Source organism: Gnatocerus cornutus, chromosome 1 (assembly GCF_029298725.1).
Source record: "Gnatocerus cornutus isolate USDA-ARS CGAHR chromosome 1, icGnaCorn1.1, whole genome shotgun sequence".
In the NCBI taxonomy this organism is placed as follows: domain Eukaryota; kingdom Metazoa; phylum Arthropoda; class Insecta; order Coleoptera; family Tenebrionidae; genus Gnatocerus; species Gnatocerus cornutus.
In genome coordinates, this window is record NC_142233.1 from 13565977 (window position 1) to 13592158 (window position 26182).

At 29.4% G+C, this 26182-nt stretch overlaps 4 protein-coding genes across 4 annotated transcripts; 3 read left to right on the forward strand and 1 right to left on the reverse strand.

Moving 5' to 3' along the window:
* Nucleotides 1-1311: 1311 nt before the first annotated feature.
* LOC148180417 (uncharacterized) lies at nucleotides 1312-3953 on the forward strand. Its single transcript, XM_088038817.1, has 2 exons — nucleotides 1312-1896; nucleotides 3420-3953. Exons 1-2 carry the CDS (start codon nucleotides 1430-1432, stop codon nucleotides 3808-3810), a joined length of 858 nt encoding a protein of 285 aa, XP_087894943.1. The 5' UTR covers nucleotides 1312-1429; the 3' UTR covers nucleotides 3811-3953.
* Nucleotides 3954-7331: 3378 nt separating this feature from the next.
* Nucleotides 7332-8496, reverse strand: LOC148180418 (uncharacterized). Its single transcript, XM_088046222.1, has 3 exons — nucleotides 8461-8496; nucleotides 7588-8383; nucleotides 7332-7540 (listed from the first exon to the last, which is right to left on the reverse strand). The coding sequence occupies exons 1-3, from the start codon at nucleotides 8479-8481 to the stop codon at nucleotides 7404-7406; spliced, it is 954 nt and encodes a 317-aa protein (XP_087902348.1). The 5' UTR covers nucleotides 8482-8496; the 3' UTR covers nucleotides 7332-7403.
* Nucleotides 8497-15375: 6879 nt separating this feature from the next.
* LOC148180419 (uncharacterized) lies at nucleotides 15376-16610 on the forward strand. Its single transcript, XM_088047083.1, has 2 exons — nucleotides 15376-16395; nucleotides 16447-16610. The coding sequence occupies exons 1-2, from the start codon at nucleotides 15534-15536 to the stop codon at nucleotides 16578-16580; spliced, it is 996 nt and encodes a 331-aa protein (XP_087903209.1). The 5' UTR covers nucleotides 15376-15533; the 3' UTR covers nucleotides 16581-16610.
* A 6427-nt stretch (nucleotides 16611-23037) lies between these two features.
* LOC148180420 (uncharacterized) lies at nucleotides 23038-24269 on the forward strand. The gene is made up of 4 exons (XM_088047525.1): nucleotides 23038-23114; nucleotides 23160-23504; nucleotides 23554-24013; nucleotides 24065-24269. Exons 2-4 carry the CDS (start codon nucleotides 23160-23162, stop codon nucleotides 24193-24195), a joined length of 936 nt encoding a protein of 311 aa, XP_087903651.1. The 5' UTR covers nucleotides 23038-23114; the 3' UTR covers nucleotides 24196-24269.
* The last annotated feature ends 1913 nt before the right edge of the window (nucleotides 24270-26182 follow it).

Consider the following 26182-nt stretch of genomic DNA (forward strand, 5'->3'; position numbering starts at 1 on the left):
ATGTTTATGCCTTATTTATTGATTTATTCTCAATTCTTCATTTTGTACATTTTGTTTTTGTCTCTACTTTTATCAAATAATTTTAGCGATGCGGTCCTTTTTTTCATTTTTCGACATTTTTTATTTTACTTTTTTTTTTATTTTTATGTCTTTGTCTTTATTTTGCAATTTTTTCTTTTTTTTTTTCAGTAATTTCTAAGAGTTTTTTTTACTCCGTGTCTATTCCATTTTGACATATTCTTTTTTTTGTGATTTTGCGTATTTTGGTTTTAACTTTTTCTGTTATTTATTGATTCTAGCGATATGATTTTTCTTACTCAATTTTTGTTCAATTTTCCTTCTATTCTTATGTTTTAAAATAAAACACTCTTTATTTTGTCATTTTATTTTGATATCTTTTTTATCTCTGTTTCACCAGGAGGTCTGTTTATTACTCTTCGGATTCTGTCTCATTTTTATAGAAATTTCCTTCATTCTATTATTTTGCCATTTTATTCATTTTGATTTTACTCCCTTCATTTTTTATTTGATGGTTTTGGGAGGTTGTTTTTTTTTTCGTTTCTGCCCCAATCTATTAAAATTTCTTGTTTTATGTTCGCAAATTTTCTATTTTTCTTTCCGTTCTTCTGGTGCGATTTTTTCTGTAATTTTCCTCCATTTTATGCCATTTTGTTTTATTTTAATTTCTTCTTTCAATCTCTTGTTTTACATATAATTGATATCAAATTTTAGTAAGGTTCAAAGGTCGAACCTAGTCGGAAATTCTTGAAGAAAACCACTGCATAACGCTCAAAATGTTGGATGACAAACTTTTCTTATTTCAAGAATTAAGTAAACTAAATAAGTACGTATGTCCAAAAATAAAATTACAATAAACTCTCATTAATACAAACTCCGCAAGATGTTTAAATGTAAATTATAAAATTTGTAATAATTCGTGCCCAGTACACATTTTTCGCGTAATGTTTTTGCTTAAACCAAAAAATTGTCTCCAAATAGTAGAAACATTAGCAATAAACTTGTTTTTATTATATTCCGTGTAGATTAGCAGGTTTTTTTTTATGTTCTTCTTCATTATATTTTACGATTATTTAATAAATTTGACATTTATTGGTGGAGCCATCTATTAAGCAAAACTGACATCTATCCATTACAGGTATCTAACTTACTATTTTAAAATTCTACTTATATCTAAAATTGCTCTTTTCTAAATCGATTAAATATCTGAAGAAAAAAAATAACAGAAACTAATAAATTTGGCAGAATTGTAGAGTATAGGCCACACAAAATACACTAAATTATTAGATTGGTATGAAAACCACCAACGGTTGGCAGCTCTGCAATTCCCATTTTGACATTGACAGTTTGTTTACTTTCAGTTTAAATTTGATTTTTATAATTTTGCTCACCTAGTTTAACCTCTCCAAACATGACGACTGTTGCAAATACAACAAAACCGTGTAAAACCATAAATGTCCCCATCACGGACGTGATATTGACCCCAGCAACGTGCGCTTCGTTAATAAGTGAGGTTATGAAGAATATATTATACCATAGATCTCAAATTCCGTACCCTTACACATGGCTGAAGAGTATAATCAAGAAAAAACGTCGTGTTCTTGAAGAAACTGAAGAAAGTCCTTCAAAAAATTTCAAACTAAGCAGACACTACCAAATTGTCTCGGCAGTGTACGATGGGGCTGAAGCTATAATGGAGAGCTTAGTGAAAGCGTTTACACGTTACGGAAATCAGTTGAAAGAAGTTGTGTTCGTTGTTGGAGTTACGCCGTTTTCTCCAACAGAGATATTTACAATAAAAGTTTCTTCAGTGTCTTCAGGTCATGTTGAAAGTAATCATGTGACTGAGAATAGTAAAAAACAACAAAAAATCCTCAGGTAAACATCACAGTACAAAAATGTACAAAAATCGTCTTTAATTTTAAGTTAAAAAGTTGTAAATTTGCACATGCAGCTCTAGATTCTGTCACGGAAAGTGACCAATTTCGCACGAGTGTGAATGTAGATGCACGAGGCGCCAGTCGAGTGCAGATATTACACGAGTGGAAGAAAGACATTTTCCGACGAGTTATGTACACTATTTTTCCTACGACTTTCATCATCAGGAAGAAATCATAAGTCATGACAATAGCTCATTTCTTATCTATTTTAGATGTCATTTTTCTACGACCTCATGAAAGTGACATATTCTACATAGATAATTTATGTTTTTATACATCTATTTACGAGAGTAAAAGTCACTCGTGTGATATGGATATATCCGGACCTGTGAAAATTGACAGTTAATTTAAAATACAAAATGTAACTCTTGAATTTTTGTATCAAATACCTAGACTAGTCACTGTAAAACAACATGCATAATGGCAAAAATGAATTGGTTAGATCGTTTCTGACAAGTCAATTTTGACAAGGCTGTGCGGATATTTCTTTATTTCTTACCTATTCTAAATGTCATTTTTCTACAACCTCATAAAAAAGTGACGTATGCCACATATTTAGATGGTTCATGTTTTGGTACATCCATTTCCGAAAGTAAAAGTCACTAGTGTGATATGAATATATCCGCACAGACCTGTCAAAAACGACCTTACCAATTTATTTTTATCATTATGCATGTTGTTTTACAGTGAATCGTCTAGATATTTGAGACAAAAATTCAGGAGTTACATTTGTATTTGAAAATAACTGTCAATTTTGACAGGTCTGTGCGAATATATTCATATCACACTAGTGACTTTCGGAAATGGATGTACGAAAACATCAACTTTCGGAGTCATTTTACCGTGTGGAAAATGTCACTTTCATATGGGGTCGTAGGAAAATGTCTATTTTATCACCGATTATTTGGCGTCGCGATTTTTGAGTTGTTGCGGTAATCACTCGATGAAAGTTATTTATTTTCTTATTTCCTGAAACTTTTGTAGATTTAGAGAAAAAGTGCTGTTTTTTCAAGTAAGTTTCCAAAATCATGAAGTCACAGTTGGGCTACGTTTACACCAAACTGTCAACAACTTGTGTCAAAATGTCATTTATCGTTTAGTTTGCTTACAATTGCAACAAAAGTCTTATTTTGACGTTTCTGTTGCTTTTTCGGCGTTGATTTACAGATTTTAGTGTCCAAAACGTGAAACACTGCCAACTTAATCAAAATAAACTTTCACAAGAGTGACTTGTGTAAACGTAGTCTTCAAAATTCATGTTATGAGTTTCAAACTAACTCGATAAAGAGCGTTTTTTCCCCAAATTTAAAACACAGTTTGCCTCAAATTTACATTAAAAACTGAGATTTTTTTTTAAATTCGAAAGTTGCTAAAAATATCGGTGATAAAAACTTTTTGTTTTTGTCAGATCCTAGAGCGTATGCTAATTCTCAAATTTTTAAATAATTATTTTTTTTACAGAGGAATTTTCTTGGAGAACACGTGGATGAGCTTAGGAGAGTCTTCAATAGCCTGCAGCAATACTTACATTTTTTTAAAACTAAGTGGAAATGTGCACTACACTATGGATAATGATAGTTTATTTATTTTAGCGAAACCGTTGTATTCTAATTCTAGAGTTAAACACACTGTAATATGTCTTAATTATAATGAGACTGAGAAACTCTTGTGCTGTGATAATTTAGAGGTATTTAAAGATGAATGTGATTTAAATACGTTTAGTACAAGTCAGTGTTCAATTATACAGTCTGATATGCAGACAGATAATGAAGTTTGGTTACAAGCAAGGACTGCAATTAAGGGTTTTAAGGATTGTTTTATTAATAAAATATCAGCGTCAGAATTGTGGTAAGTGATCTAATAATTTTGTGTAAATGATTATGATTATGATAAACAAATTAATTTTATTTGACTTTGAGTATTTTAACATTAGGTAATTTTATACACAATTATTAGGGTCAGATATTTAAGTAATTATACAATTTTTTACTTTTAACTTTTTGTGTTGTTACATTTTCCTCTACATTTTCTGTCCTGAAAATACATACTCCTCAATTTTAGTTAGAAGTACATACTTATACCAGTGAAGTATTAGAAAACGAAGCTAGTAATTCCTATAAATTTCATTGATGTAGTGTGAAAATTACAGAAACTACAGGGTGAATCGAAAATTTCTGAAATTTTTGTCTCTTGCTCTAAAGAAGCACTAATAACTTGTGCTTCTTCCGCTCTATGGAGTCGTAATTTTGCACAGTTTAAAAACAACTCAAAGTCAATAATTTGTCGAAGTTTCATTGCTGTAGTGCTAAAATTGCAGAAGTTACAGGGTGTAATCGAAAAATTTTGAAATTTTTGGCTCTCGTTATAAATAAATATAATAACTTTTGTTTCTTTGGCTCTATGGAGTTGTAATTTGGGACAGGTAAATAACAAGTCAAAGCCAACAATTTGTTTAAATTTTATTGCTATAGTGTTGAAATGGCAAATGCTTCAGGGTGTAACCGAAAATTTTTGAAATTTTTGACTCGCTTTAAATAAACACTTAACTTTTGCTTCTGCGGCTATCTAGAGTTTTATTTCGGGGTAATTAAAAGCAAGTCAAAGTGTATAATTTCATTGCTGTAGTGTGAAAAAAGCATGGACTACAGTATGTAATCAAAATTTTTTGAAATTTCTGGCTCTTGTTATAAATAATCTCTAATAACTTTGGCTTCTTTAGCTCTACGGAGTTTTAACTCGGGGCATTTAAAGAACAAGTCAAAACCTATAGTTTGTTCAAATTTCATTGGTGAAGTGTTAAAACTGCACGAGCTACAGGGTGTAATCGAAAATTTGTGAAATTTCTTCCTTTAGCTATAAATAGTCATTAATAAATATTGCTTCTTCGGCTTTATACAGTTTTGGGACATTAAAGAAAACAACTCAAAGCTAACAATTTATTCAAATTACATTGTTATATTGATAAAAACGCAGGGACTACAGGTTGTATATACAGGAAATTTTTTTAAATTTCTGGCTTGCTATAAAAGAACACTAATAACTTTTGCTTCTTCAGCTCTATAATCGTAATTTGGCACAGTTAAAAAACAATTTTAAGCCAATAATTTGTGTAAATTTCACTGATGTAGTGTTAAAAGTACAGGGATTACATGGTGTAATAAAAAAAATTCGAAATTTCTGCCTCTAGCTATAAATAGACCCTAATTTCTTATACGTTTTTAGGCTTATGGAATTATAATTAAAAACAATTAAGAAAACAAGTTAAACAAATAGTAATTTCTCCAAGTTCCGTTGTAGTATTAAAACTACAAGAACTGCAGAGTATAACGGAAAATTTTTGAAATTTCTGGCCCTCGTTATAAACGAACACCAATAATTTTTGCTTGTTTGGTTCTATGGAGTTGCCTTTTGGCATGGTTAAAAAATATCTCAACGCCAATAATTTGTCCAAATTTCATTACTGTATCGTAAAAACTGCAATAACTACAGGGTGTAATCAAAAAGTTTAGACATTTTCTTCTCTCGATATAAATAAACTGTAATAACTTTTGTGTTTTTGGCTCTATGGAGTTGTAATTTAGAAAAATTAAAAAACAGCTCAAAGACAGTAATCTTTTTAAATTGTATTGTTGTAGTGTTAAAACTACATGAACAATAGGGTGTTATGGATTTTTTTTTGAGATTCTTGGTGTCGCTATAAACGAACACTAATAACTTTCGTTTTTTTTTATCTATACAGTGGTAATTTGGCTCAGTCAAAAAACAACTTAAAGCCAATAATTTGGCAAAATTTCATTGATATACCGTTAAAACTGGAGGAACTACAGGGCGTAATCGAAAGTTTCTAAAATTTAAAAATTTGACTTTTGCTTCTTCAACTCCATGGAGTCGTAATTTGACACAGTTAAAAACAGCTCAAAACCAATAATTTCTCGACATTTTATTGATGTAGTGTTAAAACTACAGGAACTACAGGGTGGTATTGGAAATTTTCGAAATTTCGGGTTTTGCTATAAATGGACACTAATAACTTTTGTTTCTTCCGCTTTATGGAGTCGTATTTTGCCATCTTAAAAAATAACGCATAATCAATAATTTGTTCAAATTTCATTGCTGTAGAGTTAAAAATACAGGAACTACAGGGTGTAGTTGAAATTTTTTTAAATTTCGAGCTCTCGTCATAAATGAACACTAATAATTTTTTATTCTTTAGTTTTGTGGAGTTGTTATTTGGCATATTTAAAAAACAATTCAAAGCTAACATTTTGTCCAAATTTAATTGTTGTTGTGTTAAAATTGCAGGAACTACAGGGTTAATAAAAAAATTTGAAATTTCAGCTTCTGTCCATAATTAAACACTAATAACTTTTGCTTTTTTGGTACTATGACGTTACCATTTCGCACAGTTAAAGAATAACCCAAAGCCAACAATCAAATTTCATTGCGTTAGTGATAAAAGTACAAGAACTACAGGGTCAATCGAAAATTATCGAAATATTTGTCTCTCGCTGTAAAGGAACACAAACAGCTTTTGCTTTTTGGGCGCTGCGGCTCTGTGGAGATGTAATTTAAAACAATTAAAAAACAAGTCCAAACCAGTAACTCCTCTAAATTTCATTGATGTAGCATTAAAATCACAGGAACTACAGGGTGGTATTGAAAATTTTTGAGATTTCTGGCTTTTGCTATAAATAGACACGAATTACTTTTATTTCTTTGGCTATGGAGACATAATTGGGCACAGTTAAAAAACAACTAAAATCCAATAATTTGTCCAAATTCATTCAGTGTTAAAACTACAGAAACTACAAGGTGTGATCGAAATTTTTTTAAATTTCTGACTGTCTATAAATAAACACTGTTAAACACATGTTCAAAAACAACGTTACGTAATACCAACATTTGTATTAATATTTTACTTTATGATTGATGATTCACGTGTAAATAAATTTCTTGTTCAATGGTCAAATCAAAGTAACCATAACAATCGATATTTTTAGCACATTCGTGGTCTAATTTGATTTCTTTAATAGATAAATAGTTCAGGGGTTATTGATAAACTATAAAAATGTCGCATTGGAGTCGAAGATTTCGGCCGGATTTAAAAAAGTCATGACTTATGACCATGAAACATGAAACGAATTTTTGCAATTCAAAGTTGTATAATTTTTTGCCTAATTTTTCGTTTCTGTTGTTTTCTTTTTTTATCACCACAATCGTACAATTGCATGATACAAACTGAGCTTTTTCTCACAAGAATCCAGTGTTTCATATCCGGGATCCAAAAATTCAATTTTTTCAATTGAAATTTTTTGAAAATAAGATTTCGAAGGAACGGAAAAGAACTTAGAACAATTCGGAAAGAATAGAAGGTTTTGTTTTAAATTTGTTTTTTTATTAGTTGAAACTAAACTAAACTAAATAAATCAACCTAATTTCAGCATCCTAGAAACACACAGGACCGTACTGGCTGGGAACACAAGTTCGTTCTCGTTCTCTTCTACAATAATACGGGCATCTGTTTCGTCTAAAACACTCGTTCGGACTGTAGCCTCCTCTACAGGTATAGCAACTGCTACAATCTAAAAAAATCATAAAAACTACAAATGCAACTAAAAAAAATTTGTACCTCCTCCCCCGTAATTTCCACATTGAACATAAGGCCAAGAGGAAACAAACTGGCAGTCTGAAGTTTCTTGACCACATCCACGTGAGCAATCGTTATAGCACGTGTCTTGGTAGCACGACTGCCTACAACAACTCTCTCTTGGCGCCTGAATGGGAAAAGGCTGAGGAATCGGAATTGGGATAACTTGCGGCCGACTGGACCCTCCGCGAGTTTGACTCGTTTGGCGTTGATTCGTTAAATTAATATTATTGATATTCGTGGTATTGACGTGGACCGGAACACTGATATTATTGATATTATGAATCGTGTTCTCAATATTAATATTCGTCGTCAAATTAACTAAATTCACGTTGCTATTGTTCACAATGACATCAGAGCCTTGAGACTGAGGGAGCAAAACGATCGGTTCGTTCTGTTCTCTGGTTTTGCAGTTGCACGATCTGGAACAATCATTTACGCAGTTGTTGGTGGAACACGTATTGGAACACTTGTTGACGCATTGGGAACATGAAGAAACGGCACAGGTGGGTTCTTGGCAGGAAGTACTGCATCCACTCACACAGTTGTTTTTACAAGAGGCTGTGTCACAGTTGTTGGTGCATTCGTTGACGCAGCTGTTGCAGTTGACGGAGGAACAACAGACGTTGTTGTTGCAAGTGTTGCAAGTTCTTCCGTCGCAGCCGTTGTTGCAGCGGTTGTTTGAGCAGATCGCTCGTTTTTCGATGGTTTTTAGACGCATTGAGTGGACATTGTGGGCTAAAGCCAAGGCGAGAATTCCGAAAATGAACCAATTCATCTGAAAATGACAGATTTTTGATAAAATTTGGGAGCCATAGGTTTGTATTTATTATTTTTTTCTTCTAGTACACATACCGTTGCTAAACGCACTCTCATGGACTGTGCGATAAAAGAATATTTTTGCAAACTTATATAAGATTTATCTCGAATGATAAATTATTACTTCATTAAACCTTTAAACTTTTATTTATAATTGTTTATATTTATTTATTATTCTATGGATAATTTTATTTATTATCGCTGCTGCGGAAGAATATGAATGCCTGTACATGCAGCGAGCAAAGCGAGCGCTGCAGCTTTATCATATTATTAGTTTCCTATATTTCTTCTATAGAAAATAACATAATTTCATACAGAAGAACGAAAAATATGAGATTCTACGACGAATTTGCAAATATGCCAGAAAAACGACGTTTAGTATGTCTAAGATTATGTCAGTCGAAAGAGCAGCTCGGCATCTAGGCGATTAAATAACAATTTTTTATTATCGCTTGTCTGAGTTTTTTTGGAAAAAAGCAATTTTTGAATTTAGGATTCAAAGCAAAAAGATCGCGAAAAAACTATGGTAAAAACCCAATTTTCTCTCTGTCAAATTTCCAAATATATGGAGCACCAAATGTACCGAACCTTTAAAATATCTTTACCCAAAATTTCAATCGGTTCTAATTCAGTTATTTTTTGACGTACGGAAAAAATTAGCGCAGTTTTGCATTCTGTGCCTAAAATCACCAATAACTTATGTTTTCAAATGGATCTGGAAAGAATCAATAAAGAGTTGAGAAGAAATTGAAAAGAAAGAATGAAGCATAAAAAAACTGAAACTCTTGGAAGATTTTAAGAGATATTTAAGAATTTGAGAGGAACTCGCCAAGAATTTGAAATGAATTTGAAAAGAAATCAGGGAAAGTCTGAGAGCAATTTCTGATCATTAAAAAAGTCAGTAATTCCAGATGGTGTTTAAGAATCCAGGAGGAGTCTAGGAAATATCTGTGAAAAATGCCAAATACAACAATCTGAGAAGAATTTAGATGAAACTAAAATATCTGAAATGCATTTATGACGAATTTTGTAGAATCTAAATGTAATTAAATAATAATAAAAAAATTCTGGTTGGAATATTAGTGAAATCTGGAAATAATTTAAGAAGAAACAGAAAGTTGTTCGCAAAGATTTCAGGTAAATCTGAGAGGTACTTAAAAATGGTATTTTAAAAATTACAAAAAAAATCAGGACGAGTTTCAAAGTATTCCGAGAAAAATCTGAAAGCTATTTTGCAAATATATGACATTTGGCAAGATTTTTGCAGAAAATCTGAGGAAAAAAATAAAGAAAATTGCAAGGAATATGAGAGGAATCTTGAATGAATTAGGTTACAATCTGAGAAAATTTTTTGGAAGAAATTGAAAGGAATTCGAAAATTTAAGAAATAATAAAACAAAGAAATTTGAGAGGACAGGAAGGTGAGGATAATCCAGGAAAAAGTATAAAAAGAATTTGAAAGATTTAAGAAACACAAGAGTCGATACTCATAACAATAATGAAAAAAAAAATCGGATGAATCGAGAAACTTGGAGCAATCGAAAAATTGTAAGACCATATTACTAATCCTAATGCGCTAATTTTAGGAATTTAGGAATGGAATTTGGAGACATTATTAATTTTTATCCGCTTATTAACTCTGCTAAATTCTAAAATTTTAGGATCAGAAATCGATTTTTTGGATTTTTTTTTTTTAAATGCCCATGCCCAATTAATTTCGTATTTTTGTTAATTTTGGAAGTACATGAACGCAATTTTAAGGCATTACTACTCTTCACACGCTTACTAATTTTGCTAAATTTTAAAATTTTAGAACCAGAAACAGATTTTTTAGAAAAATTTTATTATAATCCGAACTAAAAGTTTCCAGTGGTTTAAGTTAAGTCTCGTACTTTCGCTAATTTTAGGAGTTTAAAAATGAAATTCTGAAATATTTTAGAACTAAAAACAGATTTAAAAAAAATGTTTTAACAAGATGAGCAAAAAATTTGCAATGTTTTAGATTAGGTTTCGTATTTTCTCTAATTTCAAGAGTACCAGAATGAAATTTAGACACATTACTACTTTTTACGCGCTTATTAACGTTGCCGGATTCCTAAATTTTAGCTGCACAAACAGATTTAAAAAAATTCATTATAAGATGATATAAAAAATTCCAATTTTTTAGATTCAGCTTCGTATTATCTGTAATTTTACAAATACAATAATGAAATTTGGAGAAATTATTACTCTTTACACGCTTATTATCTTTGTTAAATTTGAAAATTTTAGCACAAGAAACATATTTTTTGGATTTTTTTTTATAAGACGAACTAAAAATTTTCTATGTACTAAATTAATTTCGTATTTTTGTTATTTTTAAAAATACAAGAATGTAAATTTGAGGAATTACTACACTTAACACGTTTATTAATTTTGCCAAATTTCCAAAGTTTAGAAGTAAAAACAATTGTTTTTTAAATTTGTTATAAGCTGAACTTAAAAATTGTGGTCTAAGTTAAGTTTTCTACTTTCGCTAATTTTAGGAATTCAAAATTGAAATTTTGGAACATTATTACTTTTGACACGCTGATGAACCCTGTTAAACTTTAAAATTTTAGAACAAAAAACAAATTTAAAAAAATGTTATAACAAGATGAACAAAAAATTTGCAAAGTTCTAATTTAAGTTTTGTATTTTCAATAATTTCAGGAGTACAAGAATGAAATTTTTAGACATTATTATTTTTGACAAGCTTATTCACTCTGCTAAATTCTAACATTTTGGTCTCAGAAATAGATTGTTATTTGTAGAACTGAAAGAAATCGAAGAATACTTAATAGAAAGTCTGAGATCATGGAAGATTCTAGGAGAAACCAAATTTAAATCTAAGGAAAGATTGAGAAGAATTCGAGGAAATTTTAATAAAAATCCGAGGATCAAAGGATTTTGTAAAGAATAATATTATTTAGATAATAATTTGAGAGGAATCTAAAGTAAACTATGCTTAATAGAAAGAATTTGAAACAAATTTGAGTGGAGTTTCAAAGGAATCCGTGGTGAATTCTGGAAGTATTTGAAAATAATCTTGAAGGAGCTTTACAAAAAAAATCTGAAAACAATAGTAGAAGAAAAGCGAAGAATAGTAATAAAATCTGTTAATCTAGACAAAATCTAAGGAAAAATCTGTGAAAAAATCTAATGATTATTGGATTCTAGAGCTTATCTTAGAAGATTCAGAAAGAAAGCAGGGATCTAAGAATTAAAAATTCAGAATATAATTTAAGAGGAGTTTCAAAGGAGTACAAAAAGTATCAAAGAGACAAAGAATAACAACAAAAATTGACATGTAAACAGTTGAAATAAATCGTCCAGTGTTTTTTTAGCACCAATAATGTACAGTCGTAGAAAAAACACAGTGAGAAACTCGCATGGAATGTCTATTTCCCATTCGCATAACTGTTCATACTCGTAGAAAATGAGCACCATTCCGTGCCCGTTGCACAATATCCTATTTTCTCTATTTTAAAATTGTTAATTTTTTTAGATTCTTTATTGCGGTCGGGAAGTTACATAAAATTTCGACAAAATTATGTTTCGGAATGAATGATAGAAACGAAAATAATTTAAAATTTTATTAAAAAAAATTACACCACTAAGAACTTTATCAAAATTATTACAAAAAAAAACCAAAAACGTCAATACCGATAATGACGCCATTAGATTAACTTGATTAATTGCTAAAATTCCCAAGTCGAGTGTTATCATAATCAACATTTCGGAAGTTTCATAGAAAATTATCGACCGTAACCTAAAGAGAGATAAAAATAAGAATGTACATGGCCATTTCCAAAATACGAGCGATAACACTAAAATTATGATATTTGAAATGCCATTAACCTTACACGCTATAAAATAAATAAATCAAACTTTGTTAAAAATAATAATTACATCTCAACCGATTGACGTTCTAAAGGCACAAAATTATGCATGCAGTTGGTACCAAAATGAAAAAGTGAAGTTTTCTTTAAGTTAGTTTGGTAGTATTGGTAAGTTTGAGCTATTTTTTTTAATTTTGAAATTCGGGAAATTTTAGAATATTGAAAAAATGGAACGACCACCCACATTTATTGCTGACCTCAGTTCATTTGATATTAAATAAACAATTACAGGATTTAAATTTTAACCCACTAAACTAATGATATTTGAATATACAGGGTGATTCATTCTTACTTTCTTCTTTTTTTTTGACTATTTTCTACTACTATAATATTTTAATAATTGTAATTTATTCTTTTACGAAAATACGTATCAAATTTGAGTTCGAAAAAAATTAAATAGGACACAAAAAGCACCCAAGGGCGATGACTCCCCTGTATTTCAACACTAGAAAATTCGAGCCTAGCCTGAATAAAAATGTTATAAATACAAGTAAAGTTTAAAGGTTTTTATGAAGTAATAGAAATGATTTAAATTCGTATTTTTATCGCCGAGATAAATCCATTATATGTATAAGTTAGCAAAAATAAATTTATAATTAATTTTTGATTAGAACTAGAATAGAACTAAAACTAAAACTAGAACTAGAACTAGAACTTAAACAGTAAGATGTGGCGGCGTCGCTACCTTAAACTTGTCAATCAACTATACTAAATTACAAAATTTTAGAATAAGAAATACAATTTTAAAATATTTTTTCTACTAAATTTTATATCTTAAAAAATTTTGTACCTAAAATAGTAAAATTTGGAGACGTTACTATTTCCAATTATTATACCAACTGTACAAAATTTTAGAACAATAATGCATATTTTTACAAATTTTCGTTTTCAGAGCGAACAAAAATTTAAACCATTTTTAATTTATTTGCGTATTTTCAGCAATTTTAATTCTAAAATATAATTTTGTTCGGCCATGTTAAATGATATGATTTTGCAATGTTACTAATTTTGACTTGTCTCTCAACTGTGTTAAACTACAAAAATTTAGAACCAGAAATAGAAGTGTTGGGTTTTTTTTACCAAACGATCTAAACTTTTCTGAAATTTTCTCTTAGTTTATCCTCCTATAACTTTTTCACTTTTTACCTTGAAACAGTAAAATTTAGAGACGTTACTATTTTCGACTAGTTTATTAACTGTGCTAAGTTACAAAATTTTAGAACAAGAATGTGGATTTTAAGAATTTTTTTTCTGGCGATCAAAAAATTTTTGACGATTTCGGTTCTAAAACTAGAAAATTTACCGGCTTTAGTAATTTGGATTTGTTTATTAACTACGCTTAATTAAACAAATTTGGCATAAAAAATAAAATTTACCAGCAATTGTCTAAAAATTTTTAGATTTTTTTTCAAAATAAAATATTAGAATATGGAGAAAAATAGAACGACCACCCACATTTATAGCTGACCTCAGTTCATTTGATATTAAATAAACAATTACAGGATTTAAATTTTAACCCACTAAACTAATGATTTTTGAATATACAGGGTGATTCATTCTTATTTTCTTCTTTTTTTTTGACTATTTTCTACTACTATAATATTTTAATAATTGTAATTTATTCTTTTACGAAAATACGTATCAAATTTGAGTTCGAAAAAAATTAAATAGGACTCAAAAAGCACCCAAGGGCGATGACTTCCCTGTATTTCAACACTAGAAAATTCGAATAAAAATGTTCTTAATACAAGTAAAGTTTAAAGGTTTTTATGAAGTAATAAAAATGATTTAAATTCGTATTTTTATCGCCGAGATAAATCCATTATATGTATAAGTTAGCAAAAATAAATTTATAATTAATTTTTGATTAGAACTAGAATAGAACTAAAACTAAAACTAGAACTAGAACTAGAACTTAAACAGTAAGATGTGGCGGCGTCTCTACCTTAAACTTGTCAATCAACTATACTAAATTACAAAATTTTAGAATAAGAAATACAATTTTTAAATATTTTTTCTACTAAATTTTATATCTTTAAAAATTTTGTACCTAAAATAGTAAAATTTGGAGACGTTACTATCTCCAATTATTATACCAACTGTACAAAATTTTAGAACAATAATGCATATTTTTACAAATTTTCGTTTTCAGAGCAAACAAAAATTTAAACCATTTTTAATTCATTTGCGTATTTTCAGCAATTTTAATTCTAAATATAATTTTGTTCGGCCATGTTAAATGATATGATTTTGCCATGTTACTAATTTTGACTTGTCTCTCAACTGTGTTAAACTACAAAAATTTAGAACCAGAAATAGAAGTGTTGGATTTTTTTTACCAAACGATCTAAACTTTTCTGAAATTTTCTCTTAGTTTACCCTCCTATAACTTTTTCACTTTTGACCTTGAAACAGTAAAATTTAGAGACGTTACTATTTTCGACTAGTTTATTAACTGTGCTAAGTTACAAAATTTTAGAACAAGAATGTGGATTTTAAGAATTTTTTTTCTGGCGATCAAAAAAATTTTGACAATTTCGGTTCTAAAACTAGAAAATTTACCGGCTTTAGTAATTTGGATTTGTTTATTAACTACGCTTAATTAAACAAATTTGGCATAAAAAATAAAATTTACCAGCAATTGTCAAATTTTTAGATTTTTTTTCAAAATAAAATATTAGAATATGGAGAAAAATAGAACGATCACCCACATTTATAGCTGACCTCAGTTCATTTGATATTAAATAAACAATTACAGGATTTAAATTTTAACCCACTAAACTAATGATTTTTGAATATACAGGGTGGTTCATTTTTACTTTCTTTTTTTTTGACTATTTTCTACTCCTACAATATTTTAATAATTGTAATCTATTCTATTACCTAAATACGTATCAAATTTGAGTTAAAAATTAAATAGGATTCAAAAAGACACCGAAAGGCGATGACTCCCCTGTATTTCAACACTAGAAAATTCGGGTCTAGCCTGAATAAAAATGTTATAAATACAAGTAAAGTTTAAAGGTTTTTATGAAGTAATAGAAATGATTTAAATTCGTATTTTTATCGCCGAGATAAATCCATTATATAAGTTAGCAAAAATAAATTTTTATCGTCCAGTCCACAAGAACGCGCGTCTCTCAATGGTACGTCCCATTTTCACGACATTTTTTTCACTCAAATTTTCAGATGAAGTGCCTTTTTTTGACCATAATCGCCCTAGCCCTAGTCTACAATGTCACCTCCATGCACATAAAACTAGAAAAACGCGCGATCTGCTCGAACAACCGTTGCAACAACGCGTGCGACGGAAGACGTTGCAACACCTGCAACAACAACGTCTGTTGCAACTCCGTTAACTGCAACAGTTGTGTTAACCAATGCTCCAACAACTGCGAGACGTCTTCTTGTAAAAATAATTGTGTGAGCGGCTGCAGCACGTCTTGCCAAGAGTCGAGTTGTTCCGTTTCTTCGTGTTCTCAATGCGTTAATAAATGCTCAAATGATTGTTCCACGGATGAGTGCGTTAATGATTGCGCGCAATCGTGCGATTGCACGGTCAACGAGAGGAACGACTCCATCGTGCTCATACCGTCTTCGGAGAGCTCGAAAGTTGTCGTCAACAACACTAATGTTAATCTAGTCAATTTGACGACGAATATTAATATTGATAATATCATTCATAATATCAATAATATCAGTGTTCCAGTCTACGTCAACACCACGAATATCAATAATATCAATTTGTCGGAAAACAGCGAAATTATTGAACGTGAAGACATCGAAAACACTGATGTTATTCCAATTCCGATTCCTCAACCTTACCCGATCCCGATTTCACAACCCGACAGCTGCTGCACTGTTCTTCATCCCAGAAGGTGTTACACCGATCAGGAGGGCCAAGACAGGTGTTACATTCGAAGAAGTCAAGAATGCTCAAATGCGTGCACTTCTCCAGTGGTGACGATTGAAGAAACAGGAAGTGGAAACTCAGGATGTCAACGTGTCAACTCGTGGCCTTACAACTACTGTGGAAACTACGTGCGAAGAGGTAAATTTGTTGTACTTAATTAAAATTAAAAATGATTGTTTGTTTGGTCAGATTGCAATCAGTGCTACTCGTGTGGAGGACAGTACAATCCGAGTCAGTGTTTTAGGCAGGGAGGATGTTCAGATACTTGTAGGAGAGCGGCGCCGAATTGTATTCCCACTCAGAATGGACTTCGCTGTTTTTAATAAATAATGGTTTGAGTAGAATGGATTTTTATGTTAGAGTTGAGTTGTATCATCTCTGTTACTAATTGTAATTTTAAGGGTGGATGTAGATACTAACCAAATAAAATGTTAGATTTTGGTTTTGGTATTTTTGTCACCGAATGATGAAGTTTTAGTAGTACTATTTAAGGATCACAAAAAAAAACAAAATAAATTTTGATTCGAAAACTACAAAATTTTACTAAATTTTAGGACAAGAAAAAACCTTTTTGGAAAAGTGTTTCCATGGAACGATCTAAAAATTGTCAGTTTTTTTACTAACATATTTACCTTTGAAATTTTGATTCTAAAAGAGTGAAAATATTTTAACAATTGTGTTGAGTTAGAAAATTGCAGAAAAAGAATTGTGCTAAATTACAAAGTTTTAGGACAAGAAATAGAACTGTTGTTTTTTTTACCAAACGATATAAAATTTTCGGATTTTTTTATTAAAGATATAACTTTTTTAATTTTGATCCTCAAAGAGTAGAATTTAGAAGCGATACAACTTCCGATCAGTTTATTAACTGTCTTTAGTTACAAAATTTTGGAACAAGAATGTGTATTTAAAAAAATATAATTTTTTCTGCGATCAAAAAAAATCAACCTTTTTTTCATTAAATTTCATAACTTGAAGAATTTAGCGGTTTTAGTTCTTTAGATTTGTTAAATTATAAAATTTTGAGATAAGAAATAAAGTTTCAAAATTTTTTTAACAAAACTGTAAATTTTGTAACTTTGACAAATTTGATCCTAAAACAGTAAGATTTGGGAATGTTACTATTTTTTACTTGCTTATTACTTGTTTTAAATTACAAAATTTTAGAATAAGAAATAGAATTTTTAGAAACTTTTAATTTTTGGGCGAACAAAAAATTTCAACCAGTTTTTGTTAAGCTCCGTTACTTTGACAATTTTGACTCTAGAACAGTAAGATTTGGCGGCGTTTTAACTTTAGACTTGTCAATCAACTGCACTAAATTACAAAATTTTAGAATACGAAATATAATATTTAAATGTTTTTTTTCTATGAAACATTTTAGAAATTTCTAGATTTTTTCTACTAAATTTTATATCTTTGATAATGTTGATCCTAAAAGAGCAGAATTCGGAGACGTCACTATTTTCGACTACATTTCTAACTCTGGTAAATTTCAGAACAAGAATTTGTATTTTTAATTTTTTTTTTCGGGGCGATCTAAAAGTTTTTTAACTAAATTTGATAACTATTTTATCCTAAAACGGTAGAATTTGGAGACGTTACTATTTCCAATTATTATACCAACTGTACAAAATTTTAGAACAATAACCTATTTTTTTATATTTTCGGTTCTGTGCGAACAAAAATTTAAACAGTTTTTACTTTAGTTGCGTATTTTCGTCAATTTTGACTCAAAGTAATAAGATTCGGTGATGTTACTACTTTTAACTTGACCCTTAATTAGAGAAGAATAGTAGAATTTGGAGAGTTTATTAACTGTGCTATTTGTGCTTAGTTACAACATTTTTTACAATATTACAAGTTACAATATTTTAATCATTGTGTGGAGTTACTAAATTACTGAAATTTTTTGGGCGAACTAAAAATTTCAACCACTTTCTATTGAGTTCCGTAATTTTGGAAATTTTGAGTTTAGAACAGTAAGATTTGGCGGCATTACTATTTTGGACCTGTCAATCAACTGTGCTAAATTACAAAATTTAAAGACAAAAAATAGAACTGTTGGATTTTTTTACCAAATGATCTAAAATTTTCATATATTTTATTAAATTATATAACTTTTTTTAATTTCGAGTAGAATTTAGAAGCGTTACTACTTCCGTTTAATTTATTAACTATGCTTATTTACAAAATTTTTTAAACAAAAACATTTATTTAAAAAATATATATTTTCGGGGCGATAAAAAAAATTCAACCGTTTTTTATTAAATTTCGTAACTTTGGCAATTTCTGTTCTAAAAGCTACAAAATTTAGCGGCTTTAGTAGTTTAGATTTGTTTATTAAATTGAATTATAAAATTTTGTGATAAGAAATAAAGTCAACAATTTTTAGATTTTTTTCTACAAAATTTCGTAACTTTGGAAATTTTGATCCTAAAACAGTAAGATTTGGGAACATTACTATTTTTTACTTGTTTATTATTTGTTCTCAATTACAAAGATTAACCATAAAAAATAGAATTTTTAGAAACTTTTAATTTTTGGGTGAACAAAAAATTTCAACCACTTTCTATTGAGTTCCGTAATTTTGGAAATTTTGACTTTAGAACAGTAAGATTTGGCGGCGTTAATATTTTGGACCTGTCAATCAACTGTGCTAAATTACAAAATTTAAAGACAAAAAATAGAACTGTTGGATTTGTTTTACCAAATGATCTAAAATTTTCATATATTTTATTAAATTATATAACTTTTTTTAATTTCGAGTAGAATTTAGAAGCGTTACTACTTCCGTTTAATTTATTAACTATGCTTATTTACAAAATTTTTTAAACAAAAACATTTATTTAAAAAATATATATTTTCGGGGCGATAAAAAAAATTCAACCGTTTTTTTATTAAATTTCGTAACTTTGGTAATTTCGGTTCTAAAACTACAAAATTTGGCGGCTTTAGTACTTTAGATTTGTTTATTAAATTGAATTATAAAATTTTGTGATAAGAAATAAAGTCAACAATTTTTAGATTTTTTTCTACAAAATTTCGTAACTTTGGAAATTTTGATCCTAAAACAGTAAGATTTGGGAATATTACTATTTTTTACTTGTTTATTATTTGTTCTCAATTACAAAGATTAACCATAAAAAATAGAATTTTTAGAAACTTTTAATTTTTGGGTGAACAATAAATGTCATTCATTTTCTATTAAGTTTCGTCTCTTTGGCAATTTTGACTCTAGAACAGTGAAATTTCGCGGCGTCTCAACTTTAAATTTATCAATCAACTGAATTAAATTGTAAAATTTTAGAACAAGAAATACAATTTTCAAATATTTTTTCTACGAAACGTTTTAGAAATTTCTAGATTTTTTCTACTAAATTTTATATCTTTAATAATTTTGAACCTAAAATAGTAGAATTACGAGACATTACTATTTCCAATTATTACCAACTGTACAAAATTTTAGAACAATAATGCAAATTTTTACAAATTTTCGTTTTCTGAGCGAATAAAAATTTAATTCATTAATAATTCATTTGCGTATTTTTAGCAATTTTGATTCTAAAATAATATTATTGCCACGTTATTACTTTTGACTTGCCCCTCAACTGTGTTAAACTACAAAATTTTAGAACAAGAAATAGAAGTGTTGGATTTTTTTTACCAAACGATCTAAAATTGTCTGAATTTTTCTCTTAAATTATTCTCTTATAACTTTTTCAATTTTGATCCTATAAGAGTAGAATTTAGAGGCGTTACTACTTTCGACCAGTTTAATAACTGTGCTAAGTTACAAAATTTTAGAACAAGAAATTTTTGTGTACGATTCAAAAATATCTACTGTTTTTATTAAAATTTATAACTTTGGAAATTTCGGTTTTAAACTACAAAATTTAGCGGCTTTAGTAATTTGGATTTGTTTATTAACTGCGCCAAATTATAAAATTTTTTGATAAGAAATAGAAATTTGAGAATTTTTTTAACGAAACTATCTAAAACTTCCTAGAAAAAGAATGTGAATATTTAGAAATTTTTAGTTTTAGGCGAACAAAAAATTTCAACTGTTTTTTATTAAGTTTTATAACTGTAGTAATTTTGGTTCAAAACCTGTAAGATTTGGCGACGTTACTACTTTTGACTTCTCCCTCAACTGTGCTAAATTATAAAATTTTAGAAAAAGATATACAACTGTTGGATTTTTTTTTACAAAACGATCTAAAATTGTCTGAATTATACTCCTATAACTTTATCACTTTTGATCCTTAATGAGTAGAATTTAGAGGCGTTTCTACTTTCGATCAGTTTATTTATTAACTGTGCTGTTACAAAATTTTAAAACAAAAATGTGTATTTTTAAAAATTTTTGTTTTCCGGATGATTAAAAAAATGTAAACCGTGTTTTTGTTAAATTTCATAACTTTAGCAATTTCGGTTCTAAAACTACAAAATTTTGCGGCTTTAGTAATTTGGATTTGTTTATTAACTGCGCCAAATTATAGATTATTAGAATAAGAAATGAAGTTTATAGAATTTTTTTTAACAAAAACTATTTAAAAATGTTTAGATTTGTTTCTACGAAATTTTGTAACATTGACAATTTTGATTCTAAAACAAAATCTGGAGAAGGTACAATTAACGTTTCTATTTTCGACTTGTCTATCAACGGTGCTAAATTACAAAATTTTAGAATAGAAATAGAATTTTTAGACATTTATTTGACGGAACGATATAAAATTTTCAGATTTTTTTTACTAATCTGTGTGACATTAGCAAATTGGTTTTAAAATAGCAAAATCAGGCGTCATTGCAACTTTTGATTTGTTTATCATCTGTAAATCTTAAAATTTTAGGACAAACAATAGAATTTTTCTTCCGGAACTCTCTAAATATTATTCCTAATTTCCATTTTTTTTATAAATTTTATAACTTTGTCAATTGTGATCCTAAAACAGTAAAATTTCGACACCTGACTACTTCCGACTAGTTTACTAACCGTGCTAAGTTACAAAATTGTAAAACAAAAATTAAAATTTTTAGAAAATTTCGTTGTTCGAACGAACAAAAATTTTAACAATTTTCTAGTAGGTTCCATAACTTCGTCAATTTTTATTATAAAACAGTAAAGTTTGGCGACGTTACTACTTGTCCATCAACTGTAGCAAATTGCAAAATTTTAGAACAAGGAATAAAAATTTTAGGATTTTTTTTTCAGAACGATGGAAAAATTTCGCGCTATTTTCTTCAAAATTTTATAACTAAGTTGATTTTGAGTCTGAAGCAGTAGAATTTAGAAACCTTATTATTTTCGACTAATTTGGTAACTTATTGTTCAAAGTAACAACATTTTAGAACAAGAATGTACATTTTAGGAAATTTTCATTTTTTGGGCGAACAAAAATTTTGTTACTCTGCCAATTTTGATGTAAAAAAGTAAGATTTAACTGCCGTTGTTACCGTCTACCGTCTGTGGTAAATTACAAAATTTTAGGACAAGAAATTGAATTTTTAGATTTTTTTTTCTGCGAAACTCTGAAGATTTTCACTATTTTTCTACTAAATTTTATAACTTTGGCAATTGTGATTCTACAATAGTACAATTTGGAGCAATTACTACTTCCAGCTAGTTTATTAACTGTGTTAAGTTACAAAATTTTAAAATAAGAAGGTGGTTTTTTAGAGATTTCCAATTTATGAAAAATTTTCCAAGAAGTTCCGTAACTTAAGCTATTTTAATAAAAAAAACAGAAAGATTTGGCGACGTTACTACTTTCGATTAGTCCGTCAACTGTACTAAATTAGAAAATTTTTGGACATGAAATAAAGATTTTTGGAATTTTTTTCGGAACGATCTAAATAAATATTTTCAGATTTTTTTTTACCAAATTTTATATCTCTGTAAACTCTGTTTATAACTCAGTAGAATTTTGAGACGTTGCTACTTCCGACCAGTCTACTTTTAAATTGACTATTAACGGTGTTAAATTACTAGAGGAGTACATTTTATGACAATAAGTTTTAGAAGTTTTTTCTGCAGAACTATCTAAAATTTTTTAAATTTTATCAATTGAATTTTATAGCTTTGACAATTTTGATTCTAAAATGTCAGAATTGGGAAATGCTTGTTGCCAAACAGTTTACTGGCTATATCAAATTATAAAATTTTTGAACAATAATTTGAATTTTTTCGAAATTTAAATTTTCTGGGCGAACTTGTTTTTATTAAGTTTCGTAATTTTAACAATTTTTATTCTAACTAGTACAGTAACCTCCAAGTAACTACTTTTGATTTGTCTATTAACCGTGCTAAATTACAATATTTTAAGATAAGAAATAAAATTTTTAGATTTTTTTTACCAGAGTTTTATTTTATAAATTTGACAGTTTTGATCCTAAAATAATAAAATTTGGATGCTCAACTACATTTAATTTGTCCATCAATGCTAAATTACAACATTTTACGTCAAGAACGTGATTTTTTTTTTAAATATTTCTTGAAGATCCTTGCACAAATGCATAAAACTTTGAAATTTTTGTGATTTTCGATGTTTCTAATTGTCAGTTTCTGTTTTTTTGCTAACAGAATTTGGGACATTATAGTTACTTCCAGCTTCAATTGTACAAAACACAACCGTATCTTGCCCTAAACAAATATTTGCCATCAGTAATTTAGCACATCAAAAATATTCATAAAATATTTACCTTCCTTCGACCTATCGATAACTCCCCTTCTTGTACCTCTAGCACCTTCAATGACTTCATTGTCTAACTTGTCCTTAACCTGATAAGAGAATATTTACAAAACCTTCTATCCCTTCGATTTAGCTCACATTTTGCGTTCTTAGAAAAGCGACAAGGTAAGAAGACCAATTGACCTATTAAACCTAAATTGCACCTTGCAGATGAAATCGTTGAATCTAACTCTAATTCTATTCCTTCTTTATTTGGAATTGGGAGCAACAATCAACAAGAAACAAACGTTCTGCCAACAAGACCAGTGCCTCAGTTGTGTGGGTCGCTACTGCACAACAACGTGCGAAGGCGAGACTTGCAAGAACTGTCCATTGGGCGACTGTTGCGACGGCTCTTCTTGCAACATCTGTCGGGGGGAGAAGTGTTGCGCCACTGCAGAGTGCAATTCTTGCGTCATCGGGTGCTTGAAGCAGTGCCAAAACGTGCCAACGTGCCATTATGACTGTTTTCAGAGATGTCTTCCGGGCGGAGACCCCAATGGTGGAGGAGAACAGGTACCCAAAAAAATACCCATGGAGGTTTTCCGTACAATTTTTTTTTCAGTCAGGCAATTACACAGGTACCGGTGGTACCGGAAGTTTAATCACCAACCGAAATTACCTTCCGGTCAACGTTACCACGACCATTAACATCACCAATACCATTCGAAACGAGAACTTTTTGCACAATCCGATTTATGTGAACACCACGAATATTAATAACCACACTGGTTATCAAAATTTCCACAATAAACAGGTCATCATCAACACGAAAAACGAAGAGAACACGACTGAAGTTGTAACCGAGCAGCCCAAGGCGAACTGTTGTGAAGTTGTCCATCCAGAGCGATGCAAGAAGTTGAGGGATCAGAAGGATCTTCTGTGTTACATAAAGAAACATAATGAATGTTCTCGTTTGTGTTCTTCTGATCATGTTCATATTATTGAGGACGCTAATGAAAAACATAATTGTGTTGCTATTGAAGAACAGCCGTTTTGGTATTGTGGGCACTATCGAATTGAAAGTAAGTTTGGAAGTAGTTTAGGGGGATTTTAAGCGAATTTGAATGTTTTAGATTGTAATTCGTGTTACAATGAGACCGAAAGTGAAGAGATTGAAGTTACTTCAGAGGATTGTTCAGAGGCGTGCAAGTCTGGGATTATTGGAGAGGCGTTTTACAACAAACTTTTTATAAGAGATGTGTAGAATTTCAATTGGAGTGTTGTATTTTAAAACAGCAAATTTTTATAGTTTTGTAAAATTCGTAATTTTTAAGTGGTTTAGGGTTGTCTCTTGAATGTTAAAATTTAACTTAGTGAATATTTTTGTCCAATAGAGACATATTCTTCATTTATAATCTGTCAAAATGAGAGAACAAGAATAAAGATTAACGCATTTTTGTAATTTTCGCCTTATATTTCCTTCTACTTCTTTTTGGTGAAAACTTTGTACCTTTGATAATTTTATCGCCAAACCAACGAAATTTTGGGGCGTCAGTAAGTTGCTATTGCTTCTTAACTGTGTCAAGTTGCAAGATTGTTAATCAAACAAAATTAATTTTGAAATTTTTATTCTGAAGATGGACCAAAAATTTCAAAAATTTGTATAAAAGCGTGTAACTACAGTATAACGCCACAACAATAAAAATTGGGTTACTGATGGAGCCCTAGTCATTAACTGCGTCTAATGTCAAAATTATGGAGCAAAAATAACTAATTTTAGAAATTTTTTATTCTGGAGATGGACCGAAAATTTCCAAAAATTTTGTATGAAAAGTTCAATCAAATCAAATTTGAAGCGGTGGTTAATTTAATCTTAGTTACTAAGTGTATCAAATTTCAAAATGATGGCTCATAAGTGATTTAGAAAATTTTGGATTTTGGATAAACCAAAAAAACTGCAAAAATTTGTATTAAAGGCTGTAACTTTGTTATTTTCAACGCCAAACTAATCAAATTTGGAGAAGTTTGTATTTTGGAGTTGCTTTTTAACTGTGCCAAATTTCAAACTTATAGATCATAAGCGACTAACTTTAGAATAGTTTATTTTTTTGGATAAACTGAAAACTGCGAAATTTTGTATTGTGGGTTAAGGGCTGTAACTTTAGTAATTTTAACGTCAAACCAACTAAATTTGACCATATTAGTAACATGGAGTTACTTTTTTAGGTGTGTCAATTTTCAAAACTCAACCAATTTTTGAATTTTTATTCTAAAAGTGGACCAAAAATTTTTAAAAAACAATTTGACAGCTTGTAACTCTACTAATTCTAACGCCACTGCAATCAAATTTGAGGGGGTTACTGATTTAGATTTAGTTACTAATTGTGCCAAATGTCAAAATTATAGATTATAAGCGCCTGATTTTAGAAATTTTGTTCTTAGGATAAACTGAAAACTAAGAAAATTTTGTATTCAGGGCTGTAACATTCGTAATTTGAATGTCAAATCGACCACATTTAGGTAGAGTGGTAACTTGAAGTCGGTTCAATTTGCAATATTGTCACTAAAACAAAACAAATTTTGAAATTTTTATTCTAAAGATGGACCGAAAGTTTTCAAAAAATTGTCTGAAAGCTTGTAACTCTAGTATTTTAACTGCACTGCAATCAAATTTGAGGAGGTTTCTGATTTAGACTTAGTAAGTAACTGTGTCAATTGTCAAAGTAATAGAGAAAAATTGACTGATTTTGAAAATTTGATTTTTTGGGTGAACTAAATTCTGCAAAAATATTGTATTAAGAGCTGTAACTTTGTTAATTTTAACGCCAAACGAACAAAATTTGGAGAGATTAGTAACTTGGAGTTGATTTTTTACTGTGCCAATTTGCAAGATTGTCACTCAAACACAACAAATTTTGGAATTTTTAATTCTAAAGATAGACTCAAAAATGTCAAAAAATAAACTGAAAATTTGTAACTGAAGTAATTTTAACGCCACTGCAATTAAATTTGTGGAGGTTACTAATTTGGATTTAGTTACTAAGTGTGTCAAATTTAAGAATTATAAATCACAAGCGACTGATTTTAGAAATGTTTTTTTAGGTAGTCTGAAAACTGCGAAAATTTTGTTAGTATTTAGTGTTGTAACTTAGGTAATTTTAACGCCAAAGCAATCAAATTTGGGAAAGTTAGTAATTTGGAGTTGCTTTTTATCTGGGCCAAATTACGAGATTATCAGTCAATAAATTGAA

Bases quoted from the DNA above. Each gene is read 5' to 3' on its own strand.
- LOC148180417 (XM_088038817.1), top strand. From the start codon at position 1,430: ATGACGACTGTTGCAAATACAACAAAACCGTGTAAAACCATAAATGTC. The intron at 1,897-3,419 runs GTAAACATCACA...TTTTTTTTACAG, and splicing joins AAACAACAAAAAATCCTCAG to AGGAATTTTCTTGGAGAACA.
- LOC148180420 (XM_088047525.1), top strand. From the start codon at position 23,160: ATGAAATCGTTGAATCTAACTCTAATTCTATTCCTTCTTTATTTGGAA. The intron at 23,505-23,553 runs GTACCCAAAAAA...TTTTTTTTTCAG, and splicing joins CCAATGGTGGAGGAGAACAG to TCAGGCAATTACACAGGTAC. The intron at 24,014-24,064 runs GTAAGTTTGGAA...TGAATGTTTTAG, and splicing joins TGGGCACTATCGAATTGAAA to ATTGTAATTCGTGTTACAAT.
- LOC148180418 (XM_088046222.1), bottom strand. From the start codon at position 8,481: ATGAGAGTGCGTTTAGCAACG. The intron at 8,384-8,460 runs GTATGTGTACTA...TGTCATTTTCAG, and splicing joins TGAGAGTGCGTTTAGCAACG to ATGAATTGGTTCATTTTCGG. The intron at 7,541-7,587 runs GTACAAATTTTT...TGATTTTTTTAG, and splicing joins TGGAAATTACGGGGGAGGAG to ATTGTAGCAGTTGCTATACC.
- LOC148180419 (XM_088047083.1), top strand. From the start codon at position 15,534: ATGAAGTGCCTTTTTTTGACCATAATCGCCCTAGCCCTAGTCTACAAT. The intron at 16,396-16,446 runs GTAAATTTGTTG...TTGTTTGGTCAG, and splicing joins TGGAAACTACGTGCGAAGAG to ATTGCAATCAGTGCTACTCG.